The sequence below is a fragment of the Aquila chrysaetos genome, chromosome 4 (genome assembly GCF_900496995.4).
Source record: "Aquila chrysaetos chrysaetos chromosome 4, bAquChr1.4, whole genome shotgun sequence".
Classification (NCBI taxonomy): Eukaryota; Metazoa; Chordata; class Aves; order Accipitriformes; family Accipitridae; genus Aquila; species Aquila chrysaetos.
In genome coordinates this window covers 25,929,631-25,954,948 of record NC_044007.1, presented here as the reverse complement: position 1 = coordinate 25,954,948, position 25,318 = coordinate 25,929,631, and the positions used below count along the sequence as shown (strand labels likewise).

The window sequence follows — 25,318 nt, the reverse complement described above, 5'->3', positions numbered from 1 at the left end:
GAATTAGTCTCTGTAAAAGTCCTATTTTAATCCACTGGCTAAAAAGAGATAAGAGACTATCCTAACAAAAGAGAGGTATCAAAAGGTATCATGGTTGCATGACCTGAATACCCACTGTTTCACTTACAAGTCTGCAGTCTGAATCAGGAGTAATTGAAAGTTGGTAATATCTGGCCTTCATTTGATGGTGTATGTAAAGTGCGTTGACAGATCCATCCGTTTCATGGGAGTAAAACTGAATCTCAGGTAAAACCACAGGAGGCTTGAGAATATCAGATGAGCAGCAATTCCTACTGAGTGCAGTGGAGTATGCCCACGGTTGGCAAAGGTGCTGGTGGATAAGGAAAAATTGCTGTTTCCTTTCATTCTGAAGGACAGTCACTGCAGCTCAGTCGTGCAGCCCGCAGCCAAGGAAGCATGCAGTGGTCCTCATCCTTCACAAATCACTGAGACCTTTGTTTCCCACTGCATAGTACCTTTTACAACCTCTATTTGTGCTTGAAACTGGGGAGTGAGAGAGCACAATGGTAAATAAATGAAAGTTTACCAGCAATTTACCTACAGACAAACCTACAAAAAATAAACAAATGCAGCAGCAACAAAGATGAAAACCCTTTACTGCAAGATCCTTTTGGAACTTTCCATCTACTTTGTAATTAAAGACTTAGATGTTTAAACCATGGAAAACGGGAAAACTGTGTTTTAAAGTGGTCCAGTGCTTGTTACTACATGCATTAATGTATTACTCTGTGGCCAGGACTGAAATGGCTCCAGTTAGACATGTTTTCTTAGTGTACTCCTTTAAACAAAGATTTTTGGTTGAATGTTTTTAGTAGTCCAGGTAAAAATAACTGCATACGCCTGTTCACTGTCACATAGAACTGGACAGGAAACACAGAGAGATTTTTCCTTAACTCTGATAACAGAATGAATCCAGGATTATTCAGAAGAGGAAAATGAGAGAAAGCGAGAATACATCCTTGCCCATGTGAACGTAGAGAACAGACCTGTCAGATCACTGTTCATATTTCTGCTCTCATTGCTACAGATGAGGGATCTCAGTGCCAGTCTCCCATATCCCAGTGAATGCCTCAGCCTCCGGTCATTGGATGTTCTGAGGCAGGTCTCTCTCCCCCATTCTCCTCTGCATGAAGAATTTTTGGGGTACAAGCACGTGAATATATGTAGACTTCCTAAACTTCAGGCTCTGTTTGGCCATCATGGGACTGCTGAGGGTCTCTTTTTCTCATTTATATCTTGACAAATAATATCTGGATGTTCTTTTAACAAGGGTTGGCTATAACTGATTGATATTTCTCAGCACAAAACTTGTTTTTTTTTCCAGAAATTCCAGGTTAGAGCAATAACTGAATTATCTCTACCTTAACCAGCCATTGCTGTCACTAGCATTGTTGCCTAAGCATTTCAGAGTTTTATCTGGGGAGTCACTGGGACAAAATACTTCAGTAAGAAGTATGCATCAGAGAGACAGGCAATCATCTTTCAGCTTCTGAGAGAAATCTTGAAAAAGGTGATGAAACGTGCTCTCTAACACAATGAGATCATTAAAAAAAGTTTGTAGATGTCCCTTACTAAGCTCAAATTTTCATATACAGTCTTAAAAACTCACTAAAACACTAAGCCAAATCATTACACCCACTGCGCTGGCAGCACAAAAGGCTAACTTACTAGAATCTATACAGACTTGAAGAAGCTTTTCAATAACTATACAAGACGTGAAATATTTGTTTAAAGAAAAAAAAGTAATTTAATGAGAACAGTAAAGGTACAGAACAATAAGAAACAAATGTCAGCACATGGAGAAAGAGGTCAGGATTATTGTTTTTTATACGACACCTGGTTTATTCTTTTCTTACTAAGGGTTTAAATCAGTTTAGCACCATTTTGGTTCATTCAGAGATTAACAAAAGTTAATATTTTATAAGATTTATTTATAATACCCTTGAGGTTTAGAGTATGTTTATGTAACCCTTCTGCCAGGAATTGGCAGCAGCTGAAAGAGCTGGATTCATTTATCTAGGGGTTCCCTCCGAAAACTTAAACAACAGCAGTTTCAGCCTCCACCCAAAGCTAAATGACCTCCTTTGGGTGCCCTGACAAACAATAAATCCTGCTCAAGGCATAGCAAGGGTTTAAAACAAGGTCCAGAGTTTCAAGACAAAGAGAACTTTAGAGACGAGGGAAGGGGAGAAGAAAGGCTCAGGATAAACCCACAAAAGCCACTAATCAATAAAATAAATAATGCTTAAGTGAGATCCCTAACCTCCTTTTTCTCGTCTCTGTGACACAAAATAAAGGCTTGTTCTCATTTCCAAACATACGCCTTGTGACTTGAAAGTCACTGCCCACTCAAAACTCCCTGTATTTACTGTGTGGCTTCACTTTACAGCTAAGCTAATGAACGTATGTATTACTGTCCACAGCCCGGGAGGTCCTACCCTCTCTTCAGCCCACAGCCCCTTGCTCATGCTAATGCCCTGTGCTGGCGCTGATGCTCAGCTGACCATGCAGTGAACTGATTTAAGGCACCAGACTGGCAGAAAACAAACTCAGGAAAACAAAAAGTGAGCAGTGGATGGGTTTCTGCTGGTTTAACTCCCGGAATCAACTCTACTATAACATTAAGGTCAAAGCTGGCACCAGGGAAGAAGATGGCAAGGCTGGGGTTAGAAAGAAAAGCCAGACTGCTGTTGTTTGTAGTAATAACTAGGTTGGGCTAGTTACTAATAGGGTGGGTTGGTGTAGTTTTAAGATGCAACTGCTCTTGAGCATGGTGGCACTTTTGTATGAATTTGCTGGCTTATCCCCATATAGGCCAAACTTTGAGGGAGCACAGCTACTCTTGTCCATGACTACAGGACTAACAGGGCTGTTCTGTCTCTAAATAAACTCCAGCCAGCCTGTACAGTATGAGTCGTCCCTCTCCCAGCCAAGAGGGGGAAATAGGGCCTCTGTTGCAAAACTTAAACAACACATTTTACCAACGACTGAGCCTTGGGGTCAGCTTCGCTGCCCAGGCAGAACTGCTCTGCTCCGCTCCCTCGTACAGCAAACCGGCCCTGGGGCCTTCCCCCAGTCCCACAGCCGCTCCCGTACACCTCCTATGCCACACTGCCCACAGCTAGATTTCTACAGTTCAGTTTCCTCAGTGTTTTGGGCACCGGGTTTAAAAACCTAAGTGCCTGGTTTCCCACGGAGCGCGGGAATTGACCTCGAACCGCCGCCGACAGTGCCCGCCTCGGGAGCCGGGGGAAACTGAGGCAAAGGCGGCGCGACGGACGCCATTTGCAGGACAACAAAACGCCGCCCGCCTCCCGCAAAACCCCGGGACGAAACCGCCCGTTCTCGGGTGCCACCTACCGGTACCTTCTCCGTTAAGCGCTGACATCGGACCGGCCCCGCGGCGCCGGGGTGACGGACGGGAGGGGAGGAGCGGCGGGCAGCATGGCGGCAGCCGCCATGGCGCGGGGCGGGCTGCGGCCGGGGCCCTGCCACCGCCTGGCAAGGGCAGCGGGCGCCCGCGCCGGGCTCCCGTGGCCGGGGCTCGGCGGCGGGAGGGCGGCGGCGGCGGGCTGGAGCCGCCCGGTGCCCGGAGGAGAGGTGCAGTACTGCGCCGAGCTGGTGCGGTGAGTGCCCGGGGGGGAAGGCCTGCAACCGCGTGGGTTTTCCTCTCCTCGGGGGGAGGTGAGTCTTGTCCGAGGAAGGCTGGCGAGCGCTCCCCTCCTGACGGAGAGGCTGCTGAGTTCTCCGGGAAAGGTGACCGGGGTTTCCCCCCGGCTGCCCTCGGCCTCGGCTGGGCTCGCCGCCGAAGGCCCCGAAAATAAACCCCTGCGGCCCTGAAGCGAACGGCGCCGGTGGATGGGGCTGCGCCGGCACCTCGCCGTTTCGGGGGGAGCAGCGGAAACGAGACAGATGCTTAAGTTACCCTGTAAACGGCGATTTCCTCCCCCGCTTCTGTCACAGCTGCTTTTCTTCTGAAATACTGAACCTTTCCGTTTCATTGTCTCGGCTTTTCGGAGAGAGAGATCACCGAAGTGGATGTTTAAAAGTAATGGGTGTTTCCAGATCTTCTTGGCTACTGGGAAATAGCCAAGCCTCCCAAGTACTCCTTGGAAAAATGAGCAAAAGCAGAGGAAACCCAACAGCTGGACAGGCAGCGCGAGTAGCTTCTGACCTGAGCGCAGGAGGGGGAGGAAGTCTATGTTTTCAAAAGCATCCGTATTTGGTCAAATCCAAAATGCTCCAAGAGGAGCAGGAGTGCAGCTCAGACACTTCCAGGCCAGGCAACGTTTCCTGCTTGGCTTCTGGGCAGTAAACAATGGGCAAGGCCCCTTGGCTGCTTTCTAGAAAGTCCACAGGAGTTCAGAAGTAAAAAAATTAAAACAAGTCTCTTTGTAAAGGCTTGTATAATTTCTCTTTGGATACAGTTGTCCTAGATTGTTGACAAAAGCAGGGAGAAGGCTTCCAAGCATGTATAGAAAGTGGAACAGGATCATCTTCTCCAAACTGATGCTTGTAAGAGATACAAAGGTGTGTGTGGTCAGCAGTAACGTTTGAAGTAGGAAAACTAACGGAAAGGAATGTGACAATCTTAAATTTTCTGTGCAGCACCAAGCAGCAGACCTTTATAGATACGTCAGAATGCATAGCCAGGTTGTGTTTTCCTTGATAAAACTTTAGATTACAGCTTTGTTTTCCTAGTTACTCTACCCAGGATTTTTTTACCTGTTACTCAGAACAGAGGCTGCACGTACAGTTAATGTACAGGTAAAGTTAACATATACAGGTAAAATGTTTTCAGTAAAAAACAACTGTGAACAGAATAGTTAGGTTCCAATGCACAGAAGCTGAGATGGTTGAATTTAAACTTTTTTGGTTATTTTTGTTAAACCATCAAAAGGACTACTTATAAAAATACACGAGCATTCAAAATAATAAAACAAAAGTTGGTTATGCTTTTGGCATTGTTTAATTGAAGCTGCTGTTCACAGTAGCTCATATATTGCATGGAAATCATAAGTCATTAAAAATGAAGAGGAAGGAGTTACTATTCAGACAGAAATAAAGCACTTGAGGCTATGCAAGCGTCAGCAACTTACCAGTCCTGAGTTTGAGTCTCCCACACATTAGGAAAAACAACTGAGTTACGCTTTAAAGGTGTAGATTTGTGCAACTTTTTGCAATATGCAAGATGCCCTTTCTCTTGGGTTTTCCTTTTTCTGTTAAACAACTATTTTAAAAGTAGCTTTAAGCTATTTGATTAAAAATATGTTTCCTGAGCAGGTATGTTTTCTGTCTCTTGCTGTTTATGATGTCTGCTCTGGAAGACAAGCTTGTGGCTTGATGGTATTATGGAGTTTTATAATGTGGAAGAAATTCATTATACTGAAAGTCCAGTAATGGTCATGGCCAACTTTTCTTCCATCTGTGGGTTCATATGTAAGCTTATACTTATTTGAGAGGGAAACTATGAAAAACACTCAATACCAGACTTAAGGTTATTCCCTCCTTCCTTCATTCCTTACACTAATACATGAAGAGAGTTGCGGTGGAACATGATCTATAGCAATATAAATTTTATTTTACAGGCTGAGGCTTAATGGATTTACTTTTCTACTGTTATGTCCAAGGGTGCACCGTCAGCATAAAATTCACATTTCTTTCTGATTTTTTTTTTTAACTGTTTTTTGCTACACTTAATTTTTAAGCTTAGAATAATGGGAAAAAAAAAAAAACCCAAACAACAACATGCCAACACCGTTACTAGAGGGAAGACAAATTTCTCTATTGTGCTGCTGTATGCTTTGTGTAATGTGTTTCTTTGTTTCCTTTCTGGAAGTAGAGGTGGTTCTGTGTTTTGTGAACAATCTAGGCAAACTGCATAACTGGAACTGGGAAAATGTGTCTGTAAACCTTGCAGCTCTGCCCAGGGTGGGCAATACTGGGTATTACTATAATCAGCCTTGAAAAAAATACTAGGTTTTGAGCTGATAATACCTTCCAGAAAGTGTCTTAATTGAGGGAGGTTTGATGCATCTGTTCTTTAATATGAAGGTGACCTTTAAAGCCTGCTAAAATTCACAAATAATTTTTTTGTTGATGCTTCTGGATTTGCATCAAGCTCTAAAACAAGTTTCACAACTGTTGTGAGAACTCTAAGCATTTGCTAGTTATCAGCTGTTGTGTATTGCAGGGGTAAGAACCTCTGTTAAATCTTACTTCCTTTTTGTTTGATGCTAAAAGTAGCAACCCTAATAACCCTTGGTGTTAGTTTGGCTTTGCTATTTTAAACTCACATTCAAAAGAAATATGAGTACATGTAAGAAGAGCAGACTTCATGAAAATGAGTTTTCCTTGACACCTGCTTCTCCACTCTCGAGGTGAAACTTGGAGTTGCTGGTCTTGTTGTAATGAGGAATCAGGTTACAAGCTTATCAGAAAGTATACAAAAATGTTGTTCAAAACAAGCAACTTAGCTTTTCAGAGGTGACCAAGTGTTTTTGTTAGCTACAGTTATGTATGATTTTGCAATTTATGATTCTGTGCACTGTGATTGTTTTTAATTTAATGGCACACCCAAGTGGCCAAACAAAGGCATATCACTCCAGATTGGCGACAAGTTACCTGCAGCAAAACTGCCAAAACCCAGAGTTTTTATGCTTTGAATATAGTTGCCAGTAAACAAAAACTTACTGGTTAGGCAAGTGCTCTTGTGCCAAGTTCCAAAGCACAATCTTTTAAAGAAAAGTGGTTTCATGTTTGGAACAGAAGTCTGGAAGTCGGACAATCTGGATTCTATTTGCAGTTCTGCCACAGCCTTGTTCCATGCCTTTAGCCAAATATCTTGAGATCTGGATTTGAGAGGTGCGCTGAGAGTTCAGACAGCATCCCCTCTCTCTTGGAGTTTGTCTTATTTTAAAATAAGCTTAAAAGCTGGTACTTTTGCAAAGTCAGAGTTTTAAACTACAACTTATTGCTACTGTTTTAGGAGTTCAGTGCTAAGCAATAGCACACCCAATTTACGTAGAGCTATAAATAATAAATGTATTTCTTTGTCCTTTTATAGAAAGCGTGACTATGAAGGGTTTCTGTGTTCTCTGCTGTTGCCTGCGGAATCTCGAACCTCTGCTTTTGCCTTGAGAGCCTTCAATGTGGAACTGGCTCAGGCAGGTATTAAAATACATTTGTGAACTCTGGAAATGTAAAATAACAGTTTCAATATTCTAAATTACACTGGTAGGTGGTGTTTTGCCAAGATTAATTTTTTGTACTATAAGGGGCAGTGAATAAATAGTGCCATACAAACCTCTAGGTTTGAACTTCCCTTGGAAAGTAGCCAGCCTCCCCCAGTTTATTTTGTTTATGTATATAGTTTTTCTGACTTTCCTCTTTGTCGTGCATTTTAAAATTAAATGATAACAAACAGGCTGTGGTCCTTGGTACTGTTATGTAGTTGCATCTGTGTCCTGGTTTCAAATGCAGCGACTGAATTGGTAAAGTGCAACTAAATCCTATCTTGTAGGTCTGTCGAAAACTTGGATGATATAATCAGTCCCAGGTCTTTGTTGGCAGAAGCTAGGTGATGGAAAGGCTGCTGGGAGGGAAGTTAGTAACTAGAGAGTTGCGGGAGGGGAGTGGCTGCAGTCTTTCCCCCTTTGCAAGGTGGCCAGAAGCTGCTAGTGCAACCAGGAAAGTTGGTAACTCTTGCCAGGAGTGATCCAAGAAATGTGCTGACCAAGTGAAAAACCTGGATCAGCTTCTGTGGGCTGTGCTTATGGCAACCTATGGCACTGCCCTCCCTCACTGCTGTTACCACTGGTGCTTTTCCTTCTGAGAAGAAAGCCAAGGTGAGGTTTGCCCAGGACTTAATCTCCATGGGTTTCAAAGTCAGGTTGTGGTGAAGATTTTTTTACTCTCTGTAGTGTTCATATGTTTTATGAGGAATAAATGTAAATTCAGGACTGAGCACTTTCCCTACTGAGTTTGGCTGTCCTGTGTCTGTCTTTTCAGTGTAGATAGACCAAGTGCCTTAAAGACACTGTGAATTTCACTCCAGATGTATCCTTTCCAGATTAAGGACTCCATAACTCAGAAGACTACAGGTTTGATGCGAATGCAGTTCTGGAGGGAGGCTGTGGAAGATATATTCTGCGATAACCCACCACATCAGCCGGTTGCTACAGAACTGTGGAGGGTAAAATATACCTTTATTGTCCTAAAATTCACTTAACTAAAATATTATTGTGGGAAATAATGATGTCATTGTTTTGTGTGTGCTGTGTTGCATAGTTAACAGCATTGTTTTATATAAAACAGATAACCTAAATTGTGTTTGTGTGATATTGTAAGTTACCTACAACCAAGGAGCTGAGTTGGAGAAGGAGGATATTTGAGTAGGACCTACTTGGAGGGTCAGACTTCTATGAACCATCTGCTTTTTCCTCTTCTGTTTGGGTGAAGGACGGAGTAAATTGTGGTAAGCCTTAAGCTGATAGCAAGTGAAGTGCATAAGTATACTTTCCTGAGCCAGTGCTAATTCTGCCTGAAGAGATTAAGCTGTACAAAAAGACAGAAGGCTAAGCACAGAGGTTGAAGTAGCAAATAGGGTATGAAGAAAAGCCCAAGACCTTCATACACAGTTACTGGGTAATAGGGAGAATCTTAATACAGTCTTCTTGCATCAAGAGGTGCTTGATGACTTCTATTTATGTATTATGTTTTGCACAGATCCATTTGTGTGCATGAAGTAACAGGGAATGTACTTGGGAACTTAACAGTTTATTTTTACCAAGATGCCCGAGTTCTGCAGGCACTAGAACATCACACATAAAGTACACCTACAGATCTGTTCCTCTGCTGGTCATGGCCAAAGAAACAAGGCTTTCTGCCAAAATTTTTTGTTTCTAGTTAGGACTGTCATTGATATGTTTGATAGATGATTGAAGGCAGTGTAAATGGATTTTCCCTTGATGCTGGTATAGAACCACAGAATAATTTAGTTGGTAGGGATCTCTGGTTGTCATCTTGTCCAACTTGCCACTCAAAGAAGGTCTAATGACAAAGTTAGATCAGGTTGTCAGGGTCACGTTGCATTGAATTTTTAATTTCTTTGGGGATGGAAATTCCATACATTGCTAACTTGTCATCTTAGGGCCACAGGCCACAGCAAGTCTTAGAACCTTCCAAAAGAGCAGCTACTGTAAGACCTCTACTCTATAAGATCAGAACTAGCATTTAAACTAAAGATCTCTGAGCTCCTGGACAAGAAAAGCTGCAGTTTGTCTAGATCTCAATAGCTGAATACAGTTAACGTAGATCCCATAGGTGGTTAGTTTTATGGACCCGCTGAAAAACAGGCAGTGAAATGTGGAGTCTTCATCCAAGTATTCATCTGCATTGTTCCTGTTAAAATCCTGGGGAAAGCAGGACGCTTGCTGTAACGCTGGGTTAGAACAATGGAGTTCCTGCAGAATTGGAGCATTTCACTTGATGCCATGTTGGCTTCACATCCACTCTGCTGCACCTCTGAGACCACAAAAATGAGTCCTTTCCAAATCCTCTTTCAGTGATTTTTGGCAGTGCTGAAACTGTGGCCTCTCCCTGACTCTTCCTCCTTCAAATGTGAAATAAAGCATAAGTGACCATTTGTTCCTGTCTATCAACACTCATGTTTAGATTAAAATTGGAATTTAAACAAGTTACACTTTGTTTAACTAAGAGAAAACATAGGTAAAGCCAAGAAGTAAAATAAAAGAAAAGCACCTGTTACTGTCATTTTTGAGAGGACTAGAGGTATTCATAGGTGTCTCCAGCTCAGATGAAGTGTGTGCCTTAGCCACAACAAAGCATTCGTACAGTTAGAATGAAGACTGGCAAATGTTGTGAGCCTTTTTACGGGATTATGGCAGTTGAAGATGCACCTAGGGTGATGATTTAATGCAGGCATTAAAATGCAGAATTGGTCATTTTGCATGTCAGTCCGTCGGTGCCTTTGCTTTTTATTTCTTTCTGTATCTCTTCCAGCATATGGCAAGCTTCCCAGGAGCAAGACCGTTTTCTCCCAAAATGCTTTTGTCTCCATTCCAAGGAGGAACTTGCTTTACTGTAGCTTAACTTATTTTTGTTTCTGAAGATCTCCTCTCATTTAGTTGTCTGATTGAGTGGGTTAGGTACAAGTTAGTTTTGGGTATGATTGTATATATTCTCCTGACCACTTTTAATTTCAGGCTGCTTGCGTGTGTATCAATGTGAGGTGTATGTATCCATGCCCAACCAGTCTCCAAGCAGAGGGCCCCCAGCCAACCACCCCCCTAGTTTTATTGCTGAGCATGATGCCATATGGTCTGGAATATCCCTGGGGTCAGCTGTCCCAGCTGTGTCCCCTCCCAAATCCTTGTGCACCCCCAGCCTCCTCGCTGGCGGGGCAGTGTGAGCAGCAGAAAAGGCCTTGGCTCTGTGTAAGCACTGCTCAGCAATAGCTAAAACATCAGTGTGCTGTCAACACTGTTTTCAGAACAAATCCAGAACATAGCCCATACAAGCTCCTATGAAGAAATTTAACTCTATCCCAGCCAAAACCACTACAAAGTTCAGATATAAACAATTCAGATATTGAGATAACAATTGCAACCCTTTCCAACAGCTAAGACTGCCAGTTATACTCCTTTCTCACAAAACAGAAAATTGATTTTGAAGCAGAAGAAAGAATTGGCCTATCTTTGTGGTAAGATTTCACCTCACATATGATTTCTCTACAGGAAGACTAATCTAAGACAATCCAAACAGACCTGGTTGTGAAATAAGATGTTGAAAAATAGTTCGGAAGGTATTTCTAGGAGCTTTCATAGTTCTGAACACTGCAGAGCACTGGAGTGAACTAGCAATCCAACCTGACCTGGTGACCTTTGCACTCAGGATGTGGTTTTATTTCTGCGTTTCAGCAAATACCCCAAGAATGACCTATCTGAAGAGCGTGGCTTCACAAATGTTCAAGAATGTCATTGCAATTCTTAGAAAGAAGGATTTGGAAAGACACCCGAACTCACAAGTATTGCAGAGCTGTTAATAGAAATAGCATGCCTTTTCACAGCATATTTTATGTATACTCCTTTCTTGCTGTTGAGTTTGTATCCTCATACAAACTCAACAGCAAGACATTTATCATAGTAATTTATCATGTTAAATGTGTTCCTGAAGTTTTGTGTATCCCAGAATACTCGCATTTGGATTCCAAGAGTTTTATGTACTAGTAAAGTATATAAATAACCTTTAATAGTATTTCTAGAATTATTAATAGCTCAACTCTCAGTGACTTTAATATAAACTTATATGGCAACTGTATGATACTTGTTCTTACTTATCTGTCCATTTTGAACATATAAAAAATGAGGCCTAATTCTCCCTTCATTTCTGTGGAAGAAACTAGTTTTCAAAACTTTTGAAAAATGAAGACCTGTGTGTTTGAATGAAGGTAGCTCGAAATGGGTGTAATGTACTAATTAGGTAATTTAGCAGAACTCAGTTTGGTGCTTTAAGGCTTGACCTGTGACTATTTCAAGGATTTAATTTACAAAATGATACTCAAGATGAACAAGTAAGAAGCAAAACTGACATTTGTAGTTGTAACTTAAAATTTGCCTTTTCACATATCAAGTACTTCCTCAAGTAGATTTTGTTGAATCAACAAGAAGATCTAGTCTTGTCAAACCTTGAAAAAAATATTTACAAATATAATGGATGTAAAGAAGTAGTTGAAAGTGAGCTATAAAGGCTCAGATTGTGAGAAATCTGCTCCATTAAGTTTTGTTTATAAATATTTATATGTGTGATTGTAGCCTTTCTGACAATGTGGTCTGCAAAATTCAGTGTGTGTAAGTAAGAGGATTGAAGGTAAGTTGATAGAATGAAGTGGTACAGGAAGGAAGTCAAATATGAGATAAGAGCCAAAAGAAGAATGTGTGAGTATGAGATGCTGTGGGATACTTTTTTGAACAAAACCGTAATACTCATTATATTATTTTGTTAGGATGCTGTCTTTACCATACATACTGGTATGTTGTACTGACATTTTCTTGAAAATTTACAAGGGAAATCTTTTTATTGCTTGACTCTGGAGGAAACTGTTCTTTTTGGAAAGTGAACATAGTTATCTGCAAATATTTTGTGGGAGTGTATGATTCCATGAAAGAATAAATTACCTTCAGAAATATTTTTAAAGAAATACTCTTAGTTAACTGGCTTGATGTCCAAGATGTCATTTTTTGTGTGCAACAACTTGTAACAAATGGCAGTTGAAGATTCTTGTATTTGAGGAAGATTCTCATTTTCCACTGATGTGCCACTTTTATTTAACCCAGTGAATACAATTCTTGTAAGAAAAGGATTATCTAAAACATACTTCAGCCTTCAGAATGCAGTACTACCGTCGCTTTGTATATATTAACATGGATGTTTTATTTGATAATTTTCAGGCTGTCAAGAGGCATAACTTGACTAAAATGTGGTTCATGAAGATCATTGATGAAAGAGTAAGTATTTACCATTCAAAGTCTGATTCTGTTTTTGGTCATGTTTGGTTTCCCCCCCCTTATTTTTATGTGTTTGTGTGTAAAACAAAAACTTAAGTAATTAATCTTTTCCAGACAGTAGTGTTTCTCTTTAAGAATGGTACTGCTATATTTCCTTTTAATTCTCCCTTGATGCCCCTACTCGTAATTTCTGCTCTTTCTGGCCAAAATGGCTAATATAATCCTTTGTTTATTTTTGCTTTAAAATAGATGTAGTTTGTGAGTCCACATCTATCTTGTTCCCTGCTCTGATAACCAGTTTATCTGTGCTCATGTTTTCTGTTGCTGGTCTCTATTCCTGATTTGAAGTGGTTACCCCTAGAGGTAATCCACTGGGAGTTACACTTAGATACCTTTCTGTATGTAAGCGAGGGAAGTTCCATCCTATGGTATTAAGTAGTAAGGTCTCCATATGCAACTGTTAAGAATTCTGGAAAACTACATTTTAATAGAAATGGAAATGAAGATGTGCAAGAAGAGAAACTCATACATGGTCTCTTCTTGTGTCATTCCAGTCCTGCCCCAAGAGAAAGGACATCTTGCATATTGTAAAAAGTTGCACATATCTACATCATTGGCATCATCTTATTCCTTCTCACATCTTTTCTTACCATGTCAGTTTTGCCCCTAAATAGCCTTTTCTTGTGATGAGTCATGGATATAAAATCTCAAAAATTAAATGACCTGTCTGAACCTTTCTGCCACACTTCGCTGTTTTTCCTTATCATGGCTGTGGAGTTTTTTCTAAGCAGTGTTCTAAATTGGAGCATTCAAATCACATGAATTTTAAAATAACTACCCTTTTTCTGGGAAAACAAAAGGAAGAATTTCACTGGTACAGTGATGCTGCTGCCAACTCTGACACAAGGGCAAGAATGAATAACTATGGGGAGGAATTTCTTAAGCTAGCTTTGCTGCTGAAGTTAGTGTCTTATGAAGTTATACCTTGAGAAAATTGATGGTCAATTACTTGTGGAGTGTCATTACTATGAAAGATTTCAGAGTTTTTAATCTTAAGACTGGTTTTTAATATTAAGACTCATATGTTTTAACCACAAAAGCCACTAGGACAGAAAGAATGCTGGAGGATGTTATATTTTTGGGGCTGTTAGCACATGACTTTGAAACTTGTCTGTTCATTTTTCGTTGGATTGATTCCTGTGTGTTTTTTTAAAAAATACATTCCTATTTATCTAAATTTCTCTGTGCTTCAGATGCAAATTAAGTATTAAAGGTGGCAGCCCCGTACTGTAAGAATACCATATGATGTTTTGTTTTGGCTGTATCTTTTTTAATGAAGAATTCTGGTTTCTTATTATTGCAGAAGGTTACATTTGCTCTAGTAACTAGACTTGGCTGCAGTTGTATGTAGTTATTTGGTTATGTTAGCCTTGCTGTAAGCTTTAATGACTACTTCTATCTGAGTTTATACTCTCTTTCTATCTCTTAATTTTGTCCTTTTTTTTTTTCTGTTAGTGGATTAGGCTGACCTGACTGTAGTAATAAACTTGCACAAATAGCAGTTATAGTTACATTTTACTGAAGTTCTGTATTCATATTACAGGAGAAGAATTTGGATGATAGAGCATACCGTAACATCCAGGAGCTTGAAACGTATGCTGAGAACACTCAGAGCGCTCTCTTGTACCTCACCTTGGAAGTGCTGGGTAGGTGTTTTCCCCTTTTTAGATTTTGCTGATGACTCATTAGTGCAGGTACAGTATTTGTTGATGTTTCAAAAAGCCCACTCTTTTTCCGCTGGAGTTTAATTTTAGTACAAGTTGTCTTAGGTAATACTTCAGATATCTTTTGAATGCTTGACCATAAATCTGGAATTTTACTGCACCTGTCCTAGAACTACGTACCTTCCTCAGAAGCATGCTCAGTGGAAAGCTCATTGAAGTGTGGTTTCCTGCTGCTTTGTTCTCTGTTGCTTAACTCTGTTCTTTTTTCTTGCTCTTATTACAGAGTGTGGTAAATTCAGCTCTTCACCATATTTCCTGATTGTTCCACTTGTCAGAATACAAAGTGCTGTAGTTATTCTGCAGCTGTTGTCCTATATTGCAGTGATGTACACTGGTTATCTTGAAACAGCTGACTTTCCAACCTATAAACTTCCATGGTGATGTTGTAAATTTGGGTCTGAATCCTCTCTTCCTAAAAGTAGATTAACTGTCAATAATTCAATAGCTAGAAAAAATGCAACAAAGATGATATGATCCTTGTGGTTAGGAGCTAGTATCTGTGTCATGTCTAATATAAGAGTCACAGACTGGGAAAGAACTGTTTGTTTGCAGTGAAGAAAAGGGTAACTTCCTTTTAGTGTCTGTTGCATTATGGAAGTATTCCCTGTATGAGCTCAGATGTAAAAGAAGAGTGAGAATTATTATTATTTAGTAGTATTTAGTATTGCAGTAGCAATATTTTCCTCTTGCTTATCAGAGTAGTCTGATGGAAGGCCAATGCTCAGGTTAAAAGAGTTTTAAAATAGAGAAGTAAAAAGTGAGATATGGTGAGCACATTCTTCTTTGGAAGAAATGAGGAACCTATCTCTTTAACATCTGATGTTCGCTTCCTCAGTAGGAAATCAGTGAAATGTTGCAAGTGTCTTTCTGAACTTCTGATTGAAGAAATGTAGGAATATGAGAAATATTGAGGTCTTCCATTCTGAGAAATGTCTTTGATCCTGAAGAAGTTCAGTCATGCTTGGGTTACTCCTGATACAAGTCAGATGATCCTGTTCTTGAAAATCTGTTACAGGGGCTCTAGATTTACTAGGTGCCGTATTGTCATGTTTAACTTCTCTTAAATATACCAGTGTAACAAAATATCTAAGCAAAAGTCTCATTTGCTGCATATTAAACAGTTAACTTCTGTATTTTTTTCCACAAATGGAGAAATTAATTGAACACAGCCCTTTTCTTGGTCTTTCCCATCAGCAGTCTTTTGTAGACTAGGTGGACCTGGTTTCATTACAGGTCATGTTTGCTAAATTTCTTCTGCTTTTTGGCTTCTTTATTCCTGACTGTCTCCAGTTTGTGTGTAACTCTCCCAGTAGTAGTGCTGCTTTATTCTTACTGATTTCAGGTTACTTCTTTTGTCAAGCTCATTTCAACTGGTAATCTTGTGATCCAAAGTCCTGGTACATCCTCTCAGCTCCTGTCATTTAAAAATATTAATATTGTGCTCTCTGATTCATTGCCTAAGCAGTTAGGAGTCTGGTACCACTCAATAACTTTGTTAAACCTTTTCAGAACCTCACTTTGGGATATATTCCCAGTTGGGCATGAGTCATTGCTAACGGTTACTCTTTGAGCTTTTTCTTTTTTTTTAATTCCTAGTTTTATGTAAAGCCTGAGCTGCCCAGTCAGTATCAGTAAGTTATATCCATTGATTCCTCCAAGCCACACTCTGCTTTCTGCTGCCATTGCCAAAGTAAGTCTATGTAGTCTACCTATAGCCACTGTTTTGCAAAGGCTTCTGAGACCCATGCAAGGCTCAGGCAGGCTTGGGCAGTGAATCTGGTATGCCCAGCATGGTGTTCAGGTGTCAGTTAGGCTCATTGGTCTGTAATTCCTGTATCCTCATTTCTTTCTTTGTAGAATGCTGCTTCTGTTAAGAGCTTTTGTGAATTTCAATTTCAGTTTTCCTTTAAATTTTCATTTGATCCCAGGTCAGTCCTGTGAAAACATTATGGCTTTATCATCAGTCTAAGCCAGACTTGTATGGTCTTGCCATGAAGACCAATGGTGCTGCTCTGCCCCACTCATTTCCCTCTTCTTTCAGTTCTCACAGTTGTGTGACCATTGCTTTGGTAATCTTGTTCAGTTTGCCGTGCTACTGCCTCATGGCCCCTGACAGCACAAGGGAGGTGGCAGAAATACAGGTTCGGGGGGGAAGCGTAGGACCATTCTCATTGACTTCAGTACACTGCTGAATCAGCTGCAGCTAATCATGAAACTGTGCTGTAAGCATTAATACTTGTCAGGAATCTGACACATGAATGATTTTTCTGGCAGGAAAAACAGTTCTTGGAATACTGTTACCCTGGGAGAGGATATGCCAATGAAAATGAGCTTGTGTACTGATGTATTATATCTGAATAGGTGCCGCTCTGCTAAGTATACCCTTTGCAGAAACTGCAACAAGCTAAGAGGCGTTTTGCTCCTGAATGTGGAAATCAGTGAATTTGCCTGATGCTTTGCACCTCTGAGATGAGATCTCAAGGCAATTTATGAACATAGGCAGTTCTATCATGGACCAACGCACTTAGCTTTCCTTAAATATGACTGTGATACACATCAGGGAAGACCATACCCCTCAAAAGGCCTGACAGTATGTTTCTAAACATATTATTTCTGCAATTTTAGGTGTGAGGGACATCCATGCCGACCATGCAGCCAGTCACATTGGGAAAGCGCAAGGCATAGTTACCTGTTTAAGAGCAACTCCGTATCATAGTACAAGACAAAAGGTCTTTCTTCCCATGGACATTTGTATGTTGGTAAGAGAAGCAAGTTTTCTGGAATTTAACAGTATAGTGTTTCTAACTGTGTCTCTCAATGCTAGATATGAGATCATAATTTATTAGGCTGGAAACAGAACACCTTTTTTCTTTATTTTAACTCTGCTGTGGCCTAGTAATATGCCACTGTCATGGTTTTGCATCTTTTGGGAGGTGAGAGGAGTGACCTTCGTGAAACTCTAGGGTTTCTGGGTTTTTATTTATTTATTTTTATTAAATGTAGTAATATTTTAACTTTCAGGATTTTTTTTCCATTAATGTGTAGAAATACACATATGGAACGGTGCCAGGGTTTGTGTTTTCTCTTGGTTTTTTTTCTTTTTTCTTTTCCTATCCCCATAAAGGAAGCACTGTGAGAAATTTTACTTCTGAACAACCTTCTTGGGTTTCTCTTTACTACCTTTTCATAAACGTGCTAGTGGTTTTGATTTTCTGGGTTTTGGGGGTTGTGGGGTTTTGGTTTGGTTTTTATTTTTTTGTTACTTATTTGATAGCTTTAAGCATACATTCCATATATTGCTGTAGGAGATGGTATAGTCCTCCAATTTAAACCGTACACCTAATTCACATTGGAATTTAGCAGATCTTGCAATTTGGGTAAAATGAGATTAAAGCTCAAATTTTTTCATTAATATTCTCTGGCTAGGTCTGTAGGCATCTCAGCTGTTATTCCTTCATCTCCAGTCTTTATTTTTAAATGTTAATGCTGTTCTTTTTACACTTAACCAAAATTTATGTAATTATGGTGATCCTTAAGGCAGTTGTGTTAGTATATTCTAAATACCATTTCAATACAATTGAAAGTTTTGATTTGAAGTTTAGTAATTTAGGTAGCTGCAAAAAATGTAGATACTAATATAGGTCAGGGTTATAAGACTGCAAAAAGGAGCTGCACCCTGCTTTCATCCCTTCTGGGACTGGATGGCCTTCCAAGTTTTTAGCTTTTCAAACATAGCCTGAAAATTCACAGTCATTCTGTGCCACGGAAGGTGTTCTGCAGTGAAACTGTAAAAACAGCTTGCATCCCTTCTGTGCAGACTGAGCATCTTGTAAGCATTTCAGCTGCTGGCAAGTATCACAGAGTTCTTCTGGAGTCTCTATCTCCTGTGAAGCCTACCTGCCTACCTTTATACAGCTTTCATATGTCTGAGTGTTGTTGAGAAGAATGGGAACTGGTGCAATTCTGAATATACCATATTATGTCTTACATTGATCACTGTAGTGAAAGAATAAGTTTGGGGTTGGGTTTTTTTTGGTGGTTTTGTTTTTTTGGTTTGTTTTTGGGGTGTGGATTTGTTTGGTTTGGGGTTTTGCTTGCTTGTTTGTTTTTTGTTTTGTTGGGAGTTTTTTGTTGGTTTGGTTTGGGTTTTTTTTGCAAGCCTGCTGGTGCACACCAGTCCCAAGATAATGACTTACTTCATAAGCCAGCATGGCTTCTGTGTTAGCTGTTACTGCCTTTCTTCTGTTTAGTATCGATTCTTGGATTATGGTTTTAAAAATTTGACTTGGTTATCTGACTGAACACAAAGTCTTCAGGGAGCAAATTAATGCGGAGAGTCTGTACCTACTGTTGTATTTGTTCTCTTGAATTTTTTTCCAAGTGACTGACAAAAGAAAAAGGAAATAAAAAAGGAGGGGGCAGTGGTAAAACATTGAGGCTGTTTCAATCTTGTGTCATTAATTTGGTTGCTGGGAGAGGTTTTTGAGAAGCTAAAATGGAAACTTGATATTTATTGAGAGTTTTTTCTCTTTTTTTTATTTTCCTTCCTATGTCTAGCATGGAGTTTCACAAGAGGATTTCATAAGAGGCAAGCAAGAGAAAAATATGAGAGATGTAATTTATGACGTTGCCAGCCAGGCCCATATTCATCTAGAACATGTGAGATTCCTTCCCTTTTATTTATTTAAATAAACATAATTGATATTAATCTTTACAAAGCATTGTCCATATGTGTTGTTAGAAGACTTACAGCTGCATACTTAATTTCAAATATTTTACTTTTAATTACTTTGAGAGTTTAAATTAAAAAAAAAAACCAAACACACAAAACCTTTAAATATTACAGCTACTTCTGTATGAATATTATACTTATCTGTATGTACAGGAGGCAGTTTACTCACAGCAAGGTCCAACTGCGTATATATAAATGCTGCCTAAAAACCTTATTACTGGGAGAGAAACTTCAAGCAGACTTTTATAAAGGCAACTATATGCCAGCATGGGATCAGCACCATAGAAAGCACTTCTGCATATGGTATTTCACAGCAGAGTGGAATGGCTGCCAGGAAGGCAGAGCATGTTGCCTTTAACTGCTGGTTAGTGCATGTGGGAGGGGGGATTCATTCCCTAACATGACTAGCCATGCTCAAAGCTATGTTGGGAAAGGTGCTTTCTGTTTATTTCTTTTCTGGCTCACAGCCAAGTGAATTAGGAAGGACTTTATTTGCTTGGAACAGTGGATAATGAATCCTGAATAACTGCAGAGTCCTACTCTATTTTTCTTTTATGCTCTTATTTTAGCTACACTCTAAATTGCTTGTTGGTACGTAATATGAAAGCAGAAGAATGTTTCATTAGCAATGCTGTGTCTGCCTTTATCTGGAAAACAAAACTTGCAAGAAGCACTGTAAAGAGTTTCTTATGTCTACAAGTACATGTACACATATACTTTGAGTATTGCACCCAATACTTCCAATCAAGGTAGTCTGAAAAGATACCACTTCAAAGTAAAGAAATAGCAGATTTACACCTGCATTTACACCATTAATATAATCCTCAATTACAGCGTTAGCTGTGATCACAGTATTTTATGCAGTAGAGATAGGAGAGCCCTTCTTCATTTTTCTGAAGGTAAAATGAGACATCCCTGGTTTCTTCAGTCAGTGATTAGTTGATTAATGTTTTTATTTTTTGTTAATATGTAGCCTTGGGCTTTATTTTTAATACATACTGTTTATAATTTGCATTTAATGCATTCTTGTTCATGTTGCTTCACCTGATGTCTCAGTTTTTGTTGTCACGTGCCCAAGGAAACTGTTCATTCCATTTAGAAGCAGGGAACAGAGACAAAGAAAACACAATGTCAAAACTGTCCAGTATCTTTGTTCAAGCTGAAACATGTTGATTTTTCTTTTTTTATTCCCCACCTCTCAACCCATCATGCACAGTGTATAAAACCCTTTGGCTTTGATTGCAGTTGTGGCTTACAAAAATGCCAAGTGCCTGGCCTGAAATGCCTTATATCAGGGATGGGAGGCATGGAAAATGATCAATGTGTATTTATTGTCCAGATGTTTAAAATTTGGTTGCTGCTATTGCATGGAAACTTTGGGACAGAAGCAGGGAGAGAATTCAGTTCTTCAGAGCCTTTCAGATAATTTGATAATTCTTTGTGCGTTGGTGCCCTGGCTGCCAACATGCCAACCAGCTTGTGAAGGGAACAGGCAGAACCTTACCTCCCTCTTCTTCCCACTCCATTCCTAGAGCCCTGCCCGTGTTGTGCACTGGGAGGGTCCTATGGAAAATATGCAATGTGATCATGTAATTGGAGACTGTACAGAAAAGTATAAACACAAGGAAACCAGATTAGGGCAGCATTAGCATTTTATTCAATTGAATGTTGATCTTGGCACACCCCCTCCCCTTTTTTTAAATGGATGGGTTATATCATCTTAATTAAAATAAAAATTTTCTCTCTGAGTACTTGCTTCCAGCCTCCATCATCATCAGTGAAGAATAATTGACAGTGCAGGATCTCTAGAGTGTTCAAACCACTTGAACTGGCAATAACTGGCAGTAATAACAGGGTATTAGCCTCCTTGATAATCAGATGGTCTTGTTAATGCAAGGATAAAGTTACTTTCTCCCCTGATGGATGAAACAGGCTTTTGCTGGCAACATTTGCTGGGTATTTCAAGACTTTAGGTGAACGTAATGGGCTGGTGTCTTTAAATGCATCTGTTCTCCTGTATAAAATCACCATCTTGTTTTGCCCGAGGGTCTTTTCAGCCACTAACCCTCTGTCTTAGTTGGAATTACAGGGTAGGGTAAAGTTTAAACCTGCAGAGAGGTTTCAACAATCTCAGCATTTGTTACACAAACCACATATGTTGGAGGATGAGTGTAACAGTTACCAGCCCCATTTCACAGTCAGAAGAAACATAATCCTCAAATGCTAAATTTAAGTCTCAGTGATATTATATGAAGCATATTGTAGTAATGTGGCACTTAATCTTGGGAGAAGTTTTTGAACTGTGGTCAGCTCTTCCTGATGCTGCGACTGATGACCAGCAGAGGGCAAAATAAGGTAATGAAGGTTGCAGTTTTCTTTAGGAATTGTGTGTTTTATTAGAATAAAAGCATATAATAAAAGTGCTCTGTCAGTCCCACAGTGATCCCCTTCGAAAGCCTGCGAATACATTTACATGTTCCCCCTCTTTCTCTTAAGCCCTGCTTCCCACATTCCTCTTTTTAAAAAAGGGTCTCCTTTTGGCTTTTTGCATTTATCTCAGTTACGCTAGATCATTATGGACTCAATTTACCAAGGAAGATAACATGCTTTCTGAATGATATGCAACCCATTCTGGGTTAAAAAGGTCAAGCAAGATTACTTTTTTCATCTCGCAATTAATAATAGTAAGGCAGAGCATTAGATCAGGGAAGAGCATTTTCCTCAGAGAGGGAGAGAGAGAGAGAGATGTTATTACTTCTCAAAGTTTTAAAATAATTTGCCTTCTGAAAAGATTCAAAAAGATTCAGTATTTTTCCCTCCTGAAGTTTCAACCTGATTTTTTCAGTTGTCTGGAAAGATCCATGGTAAACTAACAAACTCACACGTTCTCTTCAGTATTCATAGAGGGTTGGTTTGTTTTAAACTCTAAGAAAAGGACAACAGGGAGGGATTCTGTATTTATAAATGTTACAGGAAGATTTGCTTCAGGTCTCTTAGATGTACCTGAGTTGTACATGGGTTTAAATCATAGATTTGATTCAGCCGTGGTTTAGCCTCTGTTTATATGTAGATACTGAGGACCTGAGGCTTTGAGATCCTTTCAAAGTCCCATCAATTTAAATGGAACATAACTGGACTTCTGGGACTGATGGCAACACTGGACCAAAAAGATGCACTCAGAGAAACGCGTTTCTGGTCTTCCATCATTTCTGTCTCTTGGGATGCAAAGTGTTATTTGGTTGGGAGGAAAAAGGGTTAAACCGTACTTACTAAATCAGATACAACTTGGAGCTTTGTTGGAACAAGGGATGCTAATTTACATTGGTTTATTATATGTAAACTGTAAGGTTGTCAAACCATATAAGAATTTTAGCAGGCCTCTCCCAGTATTACATACTTTCTATGTAATTACTTTTGTATACAGTGAGGGATGGTGCTGGCTTGCACATAATGAAAAATTATAGTTTCAGGATGTCAAAATAAAAAGGGACGAAGCTCATAATACAGTCTGTTGCTTCTAACCATTATATATAGTACTTGATGTTTAATCTGAAATGTTAAATTCTCCTGATAAGTATGTTGGGTTTGGGGTTTTTTTTTGTCTGTTTGTTGTTGGTTTTTTCTCTCCCACCTTATCCCATTTACTTTCAGGCTAGATCTTTCAGTAAGAAAGTTCCTGTGAAGGCATATCCTGCTTTTTTCTGTACGGTGGGTGTAATAGCATGCACTCTTTAAGTGATGGAATCGTTTCTGTGCTAATATGTTTGCAAGGAGTAGAGTATCAAATTAAGTATGGTTAACTAATGCTTCATTTGTCTATTTTCGGAGGATGTAATACCTAAAACCTGTGAAAATCATAATGTGTACCTGACTCTGGAACCTCATAGTTTTGATCAACACTTCTAATCCTTCTTTAACTACCTCATTTTGCCCAAGATGTCTGTATATTCATAAACCATCACTCTGATGCAAGGGCCCAAAATCTCGTCTGTTTTTATAATTTGCTGTTTGGTCTAGTAAAAGATAATGCTTGTTTTCACAAAACGTGCCTTTTTTATATCTTTTGAATGTGATGGTTACACTACCACTTAATAAAATGGGCAAACTGTCAAGCCTTTTTGCAGTTCCTCATTCGGTTTCATGTATTGCTTTTTAAACTTAATGCCCAATTATTTGTGTGCACCATATGGACTAAGCTTTTCTCTTCTTTTCTAGGTTGCTTTAGATGATTATTTATGTAATATGCGAAAAGTGGACTTCAATATATTTCATCCAAGCTTACAAAAGAAAAGTACATTATTACCATTGCATTTATATATTAGATCTTGGAAAAAAACATATTAAAGTTTTTTTTTTTTAATATGCGTTCAGAGTGCCGAGTTTTTTCTTTAATGTCTTAACTTGATAGAATTGTTAAGTATCTAACTTCACACTTCTGCAAAGTGCAGTTCATATGAAACAGCAGATGCGCATGAACTGTAGCTGTCAGCTTGCTGGCAGTAGTTAAAGTTTGTTCTTGGAATATTAGGCTGATATCTCTGCTTCACATGTCTGCCAAGTCATATGTCCTTGTCTGAGATTAGTTTTCTTGTCTTTCCTGTAATAACAGCAATATGATAGAATTCTTGGACAAATTCTGTGCTAATGGATACTTCTGACAGTTCTGACACTTTACTACCAAAAAAAAAAAAAAAAAGAGAGAAGACTGCTTGCTTTGTGCCCAAAAGCAGTTACAGTAAATGCCTTATAAATCAGCTAAGCAATTCTGTTTAGTGCAAGGAGCAGACTTCTTGCAAGTATTAATGATGCTTCATGGTTGGAAGAATGAGCACATATATTTGAATGCAAGAAAACTGTCAAGAAAAGCTTTAGCTGTTTTAATTATGTAGTGGTTATGTAGAATTTCAGAATGGTGAAATAGAGCCGTAGTACAGAAATTATTTAACTGTGTGGTGAGTTTGAGCATTGAAGTGACTATAGGTGGTGGGAGGATAGCTTTATAACATAGGAAGAGAACCCTTATATAGTTTTTATCTCTATCTTAGCCGAAGTCTTTTTCATTCTGCTCTTAGCTTGGCTGTATCTTCCTCCTGGCCTCTCATCTCTCTGTTGTTGCCCACAGCTGTCATTGCAGTGTGGGTTCGACTGCCCCTTTGTTCATGTACACCATGTCTCTCAGGGCACCCTCCTATGTGGCTTCCCTGAATTCCTTTTCTTTGGTACTGTGAAGAAATATATTCCTGAATGTTCCAGGTCGTTTTAGTCCTCCCTCTCTGTAAAGATACTGCTCTGTTTTTTTGGTGGGAAATTACTGGGAGCTTTGTACTCAGCATCTCTTAGGATCAAGGTAAATACTTCTGTTTGATTTGTTGTTTGGTAAAATAATACTTCCTAACATCCAACTTGATTCATTTGCACAAATCCGGTAGTTTATTCTGCCGTCATCCTTGTTCTACTAAATAGCTGCTTTTCCCAGAGATTTTTTTTTTTTAATCGGGGTTAATCTTCCCAGATGCTTGGTTATATAACAGCATCCTGAATTTTAGTGTACAATGCTACATAATGAATTTCTGAGAACAAGATTCGTGGCTTTTTTAATCACAGAAACTGTCAGCATTGTAGAAATCTTAGGAACCCAATATTAAATCCTTCATTTGGTGATTTTATTTTACACATTTGATGTCAGTTTGTGATACAGATCTTGCTTAATTCTGCAGTTTCCCATTCCTGGGTAAGACATTTCTCTTTGAATTTGTTCAGCTCGGGATCTTGCTTTCTGTATTCCTAGAGGTGTAATAATCAAGGCTGATACGAACCTAGGAAAATCGGTGTATGCTGGATCGGGAGTATACTGGCTATTTTCTAAAGTAAAATCTTAACAGGCTCTGTCCACTTCTCAAGTCAGCTGCTGTATCTTATGATTGGTGTTCTTGAATGTGGCAAAGAGGTCTGGTGAAAAGAAAATATTTCCTTCCTATGCAGGCACCGCAGCTCTTCCTGCCAAATGAAGAGCAAAGGCTTACGCTCTGTTGCTGCTACCAGGCCAGCTGCGCGTTCACTCTGTTTATTTTATCTTCTGGAGAAAGCGTTACAAATGTCTCTTTCTGCAGTTGGTCCTCGTTTTGTTCCGAGTCAGAACAATAGAGGCAGCCCTGTCTGTCCTCTCAAAAGGAATCGCTCTCCTGTAAAGTTAACTTCTGGCAGGAGCGCAGTACAGTTAAGGAGGAAGAAAAGGGAAGGGAAATGATGCAGTA

The 25,318-nt window shown here is 39.5% G+C and overlaps 2 protein-coding genes across 11 annotated transcripts in view; both read left to right on the top strand.

Annotated features, from left to right (window-relative positions):
* Positions 1-3,438: 3,438 nt before the first annotated feature.
* On the top strand, positions 3,439-23,422 carry NDUFAF6 (NADH:ubiquinone oxidoreductase complex assembly factor 6). Of its 10 annotated transcripts, XM_041122806.1 has the most exons (10): positions 8,130-8,215; positions 9,588-9,654; positions 10,779-10,846; positions 10,962-11,068; positions 12,492-12,548; positions 14,152-14,254; positions 16,958-17,091; positions 18,890-18,991; positions 22,716-22,772; positions 23,280-23,422. In XM_041122806.1, the coding sequence occupies exons 3-10, from the start codon at positions 10,825-10,827 to the stop codon at positions 23,406-23,408; spliced, it is 711 nt and encodes a 236-aa protein (XP_040978740.1). In that variant the 5' UTR covers positions 8,130-8,215; positions 9,588-9,654; positions 10,779-10,824; the 3' UTR covers positions 23,409-23,422. The 10 variants fall into 10 exon arrangements, with proteins under 10 accessions (XP_029868740.1, XP_029868741.1, XP_029868743.1 ...); XM_030012880.2 differs by lacking the exons at positions 9,588-9,654; positions 10,779-10,846; positions 10,962-11,068 and adding exons at positions 3,439-3,647; positions 7,088-7,187 and having other exon boundaries at positions 8,093-8,215; XM_030012883.2 differs by lacking the exons at positions 9,588-9,654; positions 10,779-10,846; positions 10,962-11,068 and adding exons at positions 3,533-3,647; positions 7,088-7,191 and having other exon boundaries at positions 8,093-8,215.
* PLEKHF2 (pleckstrin homology and FYVE domain containing 2) overlaps positions 18,890-25,318 on the top strand; it is a 38,241-nt gene continuing 31,812 nt past the window's right edge. Inside the window, exon 1 of the mRNA XM_041122814.1 lies at positions 18,890-18,991. The gene's annotated coding sequence lies outside the window, so the exon portion shown is untranslated. The remainder of the gene's footprint in view (positions 18,992-25,318) is intronic.